Below are 8146 nucleotides of genomic sequence, written 5' to 3'. Positions count from 1 at the left end.
TATGAATAATAACCCAAATCAATTTTGATTAGGATTTTGAATTTTAACTTCTATTAATTAGGTCCATTTGGGTAAATGTTTAATGTTTTTTTTTTAATGGTTTAAAACAGTTTGATATTATTGAGGATGATAGTTTGTTATTACATGGTAGAGAGAAGAATTGTTGGTTAGGGGGGGGGGGGGAGTTGGTCAATAAATAAGCTTAAAGTAATAATCCTCACTATCCTTGAAAAAACCTTTTAGGGTTATAGGCTGAAAGTGCAATAATATTATTATCAAATCCCATAAATGAAATAAAAGTTTAATTAGACTATTATTTCATTTATGGCACTGAATTGAACAAAAAATTATTAAAAATGTTTATGAATTGTTTTCCACATTTCAATAACATTGTCCAGAATTGCAACTGCAGACAACCCCATCCAAAGACCCAGAGCGCTTCCTATCTCAACAATCAGGCTAAACATATCATAGCTGTACACCTTCCTGTAGACCTGCAAATAGACATAATATATCTAGATGGTCTATATGACCCCATTTTTCATCAAACTTAATAGGAAAGAAACCTTTGTTTACTTTTTGTTATACACAAGATACAGGCGACATTCCTTGCGACAAAATGCTACCACAATATAATTTTTGGAAAGCTAACTTTATCCTAAAAAAATGTAATTATTCATAACTAACATGTTAGTTGTTTTGTCAAATGCTTTACATTATACAAGGGAAGAAATATTTTCATGAAATGATTTACTAAAGTAAACCTTTACCCTAAGATGTAAGAGGTGATGATTCTAAGCTGACTCATAATGCAAATGAAATGAAAAAAATTTGACATTAGGTACCAAGATATGTAAAATGTTTCAACCAAAGGGATGTCTCTTTAGTATTCTTCTATTGGCTGATTTAGAGAGTATTTTACCTGTACATTCTTATCATGCTTCACAATCAGTACTGCTTTGTCAGGATAGTTGGAGATCTTAAACACTTTCATGAATTTCATTTGTAGAGAGAGGCAGGATGGCAGACATCTGGATTCCATGTCTGAGTTTGATATAAATTCAGTCAGGAATGTTTCAGCTTCTTCATTATGTGGCCTAGAACTGTTTACACACTTTGTCATGTTTCCATAAAACCAGGGAGGAATACACTCAAACCAGTCCAGTAGCTTTTCATTCATTTCATTTGCGATACATTCTCCATATGTGCTTCCTTTGTTTGTGTAGTCGGTGCAAGTGTTTCCATCATGGATTGATTCATCATATAGAGTGTAGGATACTTTGTATTTGTTGAATTCAAATTCATCTTTTTTGACATCCAAAAAAGTAGAATGTCCAAGGGCTTCTTCTACTCTTAGTTGGCTGCTCTTGTAAGGATCCAAGATATAAAATCTAACTTCATGTTTTGATGTAATTTCAATAGCTTGGTCAAATTTAAAGTTGAATATTTTTAGGCAGAAACCATTTGGATGTATGTACAGTTGTTCAGTGATTATTTGTGCATTATCTTCATTATTGACATTGACATCAGTATAGTTAAAGTTGTTTAAACTTACTAGGAGCTCATCAGCAGAAAAATTTCCATTGCTGTTTCCAATCCAAGACGGGTTTTCAGAACCATTCAGTTTTCCAGCAACATAGTTTGTTTTGCCTTGGTATCCAAGTTTCCTTGCTGTATCATAATTAAACTGGTCATCATCACAAACATAAATAAGAGGTTTCAGAATCTTTTCTGTTGTTGTCACAGAGCTTTCATTGACTTCTGGCATGTCAAGAAACTTTATCATAGCATGGTACATTTGAAATAAAAAGAATCCAAAAGCCAATATTTTAAATACATTATAAATATTTGTTAGTTGTGTATGGGCCATGTTGGGGTATTTCCAAATAGGTTCCTGAATAAACTAATATGATTAACAAATAAAATTTTATAGATTATTGATTATCACTATCTTTATTACGCTTAACCTGAAAATAGTTTGGAACCAAGGATCTGCAGTTGCAGAATTTTTCAGCTACTACTAGAAGTTTGAAATTAAATTTTTTCTACATTGCAGCCGAAAGCTAAATTACAACTGCTGACATAAATGAACTGGATGGCTTAATTTGATTAATTTTGTTTCTAGATTCAGGCTGTCCTTGCTTTAAAGTTTTGCATGCTGATAAACCTTTAGTCTATTAACAATCCTCGGCAGCTTAAACCTAGGGAGGGAGGGGCTGTTTATTTCACTAGACCCCAAAGTCTTATAAAACATTTTCTCGTATTCATTCGAATCCGGTGGATAGGAACCGGTTCTCATCCATACGAAAAAACTATGTCTAGCATCGTATTATATCCAGTTTTCTATGAATATACAAATGTACAATCATAAGATTAAAACCAGTTTTTTAGCCGGTGCCTCCGGCACCTCGGGGCTAAAAAAACTAGATTTAATCTTATAATTGTACACTCTATATACGCGGAAAGCTGTTTATAATACGATAAGAGAAATAACTATTCTCATTTGTTGGTTTACAAACTTTAGTACCTATTATTAAATCTTGATCGGTTTGTTCATTAAGTTGGTTATCCAAACGTTTCAACAACTAATTTTAATCTAGAAACGGGTAATCTTGTGAATCTTGTCATATCCTTTTAAATTCCTGGCTTAAAACTCAGTTTCTACAGAGGCCATAATTCAGACCAATAAATAACTAAAATTTTCAATAACTAGGTCCCTATTAAAACCTTAATAAGAGGAGGACAGGACATTATTTATTACACAACTCTGTAAAACAAATTGTTTGGCATTTTTAAATTCACATCTAAGACAGCTTGTAGATTCAAGCTTGAAATAAATATCAAAATCTTGTTTTCAACATTAAAAAGATGCATTTTGTGTTAATATTTTTTTATTGATTAATATCAAACACCTTGAAAGGTCAAGAAACAAAAGAAAAAAATTATAAATTATAAAAAACCAATTTCTTCTTATACATGTTTATAGTAAGCTAGATTTTTGTTTTAGCTTTTTAAGATGTTTCTAATTGCAGAAATTTCCAGAGAGATAGGGGACAATAGGCTGCTTATTACACTAGTCCCCAATGTTTTATTATAATGTTTTGTTATTTGTTGGCTTTACAACTTTGGGTGAATTTCAATTGGTTGATTTATTGAGTTAGGTGTCCAAACGTTTCAACCACTAATTGTAATCTACAGAAAAGATAATTTTGTGTATTATCATTGGGGATGTACATCAATTTATTGGCCATTTTCTTATCCCTTAGATCACTGAGTAATTACGATGTTTAACAGGATTGTGTCAACCTTTATTGGTTATCTATAATTTTTAAAGTAATTCCTAATATTTGAGTATGAGTTTATAAAAATAATTCATTAATAGTTTTCAGAATATTTATTATATTTAATGTTTTAAAATTAAAAAAGAAATGTGTTAAAAAAATATTAAAACTCAAACATATTTTATTACTAATAATCCGAATAGAAGTCTGGATCAATTTGTTTGTCTGTATTTCTGGAGCATGTACCAGTTATACAAAGGTTTTTCAGTGCATGCTCTGCCTGAAAAATAGATATGAATATTTTAGTAGGTTTATAGTAATTCAAATCAGAAAAGGGGGAAGTTGAATTGGATAACTCCTTTTTTAGATTTAAAAGAAAAATTTTAAAAAATTTGTGATTTTTTCTAGTGGTGAGTAGGAGGATGGTGGTACAAAATAGTTCTAAACCTTCCCAAGAACTATGAGAAGCTACCCTGTAAAGGAGATTCATATTGGTTAAGCTTTTAATGATATCCTATGCTACAGACAAAATAAAGCTTACTACTTATATAATAGGACTAGTAGGTATATTCCCTGAAGGGTAAAGCCCATTTGGTTAAGCGGTTACTGAGATCTTAAGCTTCAGAAGGACAAACAGATGGACAGACATCAAGCTACTTTGTATTATATTTAGATATACCCTAGCTTCATATTAAATTGCTCACAAAGAGTTGGTTGTCTGATGGTTTATGAATTACCAAAGAGCAACATACCTCTTTAATTCCATGGTGGGCAGCATGTTTTAAAAGGTCTTCTTCTTCACCATCCTGCAGAAATAAATGTTAAATCTTTTATTAGCCACTCTATAACTCACTTTGACTGTTAGTTTGTAATGCTATGAAAGAAATGAGATTTACTATATTCATAGCCAGAACTAAAATTTTTTTGTCAACATTTTCACCATTATCTGGCATATTATAGTATACAGCATCCATAGATGTCCAAATAATTTGAAGTCCCTTGTTAGCCAATGGTATGGATGGGTTTCATCCTGTTACTCTACTATGAAAAAAATGTTCTTAATTACCTGGAAACCTAGATCATGTCCTTTGAGATGACCTATAGCTAAGTTGTAAGCAGCCTCTGGATGCCCTTAATATAGCATAATATTAAACTTTTGGGATCTTGGGGCTTAAAAAACTTGTATAATTGTACATTTATTGTTTATACACAGAAAGCTGTTCATTATACGATGCGATAAATAACTTTTCTTACCTTGACCTGCTGCTTTCAAAAACCAGTTCATTGCTTCATCCTATTATATTAAATATGTCTTTAATTAAAGGGAGCTTAGAAAGCCACAATTCATTGGAACCAGAGAAAAGGGAATGTGATTCTGACAAACAATTCTAAGTGAAACTTTCCCCTAAAGCCCCATCCCTTTTTTCTCCCCTTCTAATTCACTTCCCTTTTTGTTACACCAAAAAAAAAACAATTTTACTCCAACAAAATATTTAATTTTCGACAATTTCAAATGGATTTAATTGGCTGAATAGCAGCTCCTGATTGGAACCAAAACAATTTTGTTAAATATTTCTGATTTTATTGATTACCCTCTGCAGAAGTCTAGAGATAAAAAATCAAAATTACCTTATCTTGAAGAATTCCTTTACCATGAAGGAGTCGTTGTCCAACAGCGTGTTGAGAATCAGCATGACCTAGATGTGCATAGGTCTTGGCTACCTAGATATATAGATAGCAAGATATACAGTAGGATAGATAGATAGTTCTTGTCCAACAGCATGTTGAGAATCAGCATGACCAAGATGTGCATAGGTCTTGGCTACCTGGACATATAGATAGCAAGATATATAATAGGATTGATAGATAGTTCTTGTCCAACAGCATGTTGAGGATCAGCATGACCTAGATGTGCATAGGTCTTGGCTACCTAGATATATAGATAGCAAGATATACAGTAGGATAGATAGATAGGTCTTGTCCCACAGCATGTCAAGAATCATCATGACCAAGATGTGCATAGGTCTTGGCTACCTAGATATATAGATAGCAAGATATATAGAAGGATAAATAGATAATTTTTGTCCAACAGCATGTTGAGAATCAGCATGACCAAGATATACATAGGTCTTGGCTACCTAGACATATAGATAGCACGATATATAGTAGGATTGATAGATAGTTGTCCACCAGCATGCTGCGAATCAGCATGACCAAGATGTGCATAGGTCTTTGCTACCTATATTTATAGATAGTAAGATATATAGTAGGATAGATAGATAGGTCTTGTCCGACAGCCTGTCAAGAATCAGCATGACCAAGATGTGCATAGGTCTTGGCTACCTAGATATATAGATAGCAAGATATATAGTAGGATAGATAGACAGTTCTTGTCCAACAGCATGTTGAGAATCAGCATGACCAAGATGTGCATAGGTCTTGGCTACCTAGATTTATAGGTAGCAAGATATATAGAAGGATAGATAGATAGTTCTTGTCCAATAGCATGTAGAGAATCAGCATGACCAAGATGTGCATAGGTCTTAGCTACCTAGATTTATAGATAGCAAGATATATAGTAGGATAGATAGATAGTTCAAAGTCAAAAGGGTTGATGAATATCTGCATGATGTCAAATGAATATTATTGATATCTAAGTAGAAAAGCTGACAGTTAAGATAAGATGTAATTGTACAATAGATAGATAGATATATATAGATAGCAAAACTGATTTTTTTGTATAACTTATCAACCAATAAAATAAGAAGTATATAGAAAGAAAAATAATTAGTACCTGGAAAGAAAACCAAGAAGGATGATGATAACAAAGATACAAAGCTACCAAACAAACACACACTAATAAAATCTGTAAAAGTTTAACATCAATTCATCTGATTTTTGAAATAATGATTCCTAATACCACAAAGTACAATGTTATAAGCGAAGCATCTCTATAATCAAGTCCTAAAATGTAGGTATCCTGTATTTAGGAAGTTTTGTATCAAATTTACTGAAAATTTAATTTAGACATATTTATTTTGTCTTTATTCAGTTCTTACACTCTGCAGATGTTTATGTTCGTTTGTCCTACCATTTCATGGATTTTGTCACCCAGGTTGTAAATCTAAATTTGACCTGGAGTAAAATCAAAATATCTTGACAATATACTTTAGTCAGGGTTGGTATCCATCCTTCCTCTCCGCGGGGGTTCAAAACATCCTTCAATTCTGAAAAATAAATTATTTATTTTCTCGTATTCATTCGAATCCGGTGGATAGGAACCAGTTCTCATCCATACGAAAAAACTATGTCTAGCATCGTATTATATCCAGCTTTCTACGAATATAGAAATGTACAATCATAAGATTAAAACCAGTTTTTTTAGCCGGTGCCTTCGGCACCTTGGGGCTAAAAAAACTAGTTTTAATCTCATAATTGTACTTTCTATATCCGCGGAAAGCCGTTTATAATACGATGCGAGAAATAACTATTCTCGTATTCATTCGAATCCGGGGGATAGAAACCGGTTCTCATCCATACGATAAAATTATGTCTAGCATCGTATTATATCCAGCTTTCTACGAATATAAAAATGTTCAATCATAAGATTAAAATTATTTTTTTAAGGGATAAACCAATGGCCGATAAATTTATGTACATCCCCGATGATGACACACAAAATCGCACTTCTTTATACAATTAGTGATTGAAACGTTTGGACACTTAACTAAATGAACCAACCAATCAAAATTCTATAGAAGTCCCCAAGCCAACGAAAAAGAAAACATTATTCAACTTTAGGGACCCCTCTCTCTGGGTTTAAATTTATTGATTACCTTTCTTTGGGTTCGAAGATCTCTTTTTGCTGGAAAATTCCTCATCCTCAAATTTTACACTTTTCGTCAATGGAAGATTTTCTATCTAAAATTCAAATAAGTTCATAGCACGATAACTTTCAATAGTTATTTGTTTATGTATTGAGGATGATAAACTGTAATTAGGGATTTCTGGTAACGGTTATATAGTTGCTACGCTTTCTAAATCGAACCTAATTGTTATAGGAATCATCATACAAATTTTAAAATCGATAGAACAATTCTAACATGTTAGATTAACGAAAAGAGCTAACCGTTCTGGACGTACCGACCCTATTATTGACAAGCTTTGCTTTTAAAAAGAGTACCATAGCATTTAATAATTGAGTGTGATTCTTTAAAGAAACTAATATATTTATAAATTTCAGAGGCTGCTATTCAACCAATTAACTCCATTTGAAATTGCACAAAATTAAATATTTGTTGGAGTAAAAGTTTTTTTTTGTGTAATTGAAAGGGAAGTGGGTAAGAAGGAGGAGAAAAAGACAGAAAGGTGCTGAGAGGAAATTTTCACTTAGAATTGTTTGTCAGAATAACATTCCTTTTTCCCTGGATAAATATAAAGTCTACCTGTTCTACACTATTACGTTTTCTCCTTCGTAAAGGTAAAATTTCTGACATTTTTAGCCCTGAATTTTTAAGTTAAACAGTGAGAAAATTATACTTATAACAAGGCAAATATTCTAAAAAGTAGCGCATCAAAACATTAATATTAAATGCAGAAAAACAGAGAAAAAATACAGTCGCCTCTAAGCCTCGGGTAAATTTAAATTTTATTAAATTGAAAATCAGCTGGAAGTCTCAACCTGACCCCAATATTGCAATCCCACTTTTCAATCCACCCAAACGGGTTTTAATTATGAGGCTTAGTCGTGGCTGCCAAGTATACATATATCAGAAAGCCTGTATCTACTTTATGGAATTGGATTAAAACTTTAAAACGTGTTCAGTTCACAAATAAAATATAATGTCCATTGACTGGATCAAATG

General features: G+C 32.3%; 1 protein-coding gene across 4 annotated transcripts; it reads right to left on the bottom strand.

Annotated features, from left to right (window-relative positions):
* Positions 1–3379: 3379 nt before the first annotated feature.
* On the bottom strand, positions 3380–7868 carry LOC145333424 (uncharacterized). 4 transcript variants are annotated; one of them, XM_080178577.1, is made up of 10 exons: positions 7727–7841; positions 7118–7202; positions 6417–6508; positions 6076–6147; positions 5808–5832; positions 4911–4978; positions 4536–4575; positions 4348–4412; positions 4034–4087; positions 3380–3561 (listed from the first exon to the last, which is right to left on the bottom strand). In XM_080178577.1, exons 1-10 carry the CDS (start codon positions 7775–7777, stop codon positions 3469–3471), a joined length of 645 nt encoding a protein of 214 aa, XP_080034703.1. In that variant the 5' UTR covers positions 7778–7841; the 3' UTR covers positions 3380–3468. The 4 variants fall into 4 exon arrangements, with proteins under 4 accessions (XP_080034703.1, XP_080034695.1, XP_080034685.1 ...); XM_080178569.1 differs by lacking the exon at positions 5808–5832 and adding an exon at positions 5496–5520; XM_080178559.1 differs by lacking the exon at positions 5808–5832 and adding an exon at positions 5083–5107.
* Positions 7869–8146: the final 278 nt, after the last annotated feature.

This window comes from Acartia tonsa, chromosome 2 (genome assembly GCF_053477335.1).
Source record: "Acartia tonsa isolate MP-2025a chromosome 2, ASM5347733v1, whole genome shotgun sequence".
NCBI classification, from domain to species: domain Eukaryota; kingdom Metazoa; phylum Arthropoda; class Copepoda; order Calanoida; family Acartiidae; genus Acartia; species Acartia tonsa.
Note: the sequence above shows the minus strand (reverse complement) of the source record. Positions and strands in the feature narration are given on the sequence as shown.

Excerpts from the sequence above, each read along its gene's own strand:
- LOC145333424 (XM_080178550.1), bottom strand. The coding sequence starts at position 7,777 with ATGTCAGAAATTTTACCTTTACGAAGGAGAAAACGTAATAGTGTAGAA. Across the intron at positions 4,576-4,910 it reads AAGGAATTCTTCAAGATAAG|GATGAAGCAATGAACTGGTT; the intron begins GTAATTTTGATT and ends TTAATATAATAG. Across the intron at positions 4,088-4,347 it reads GACATGATCTAGGTTTCCAG|GATGGTGAAGAAGAAGACCT; the intron begins GTAATTAAGAAC and ends TTATTTCTGCAG.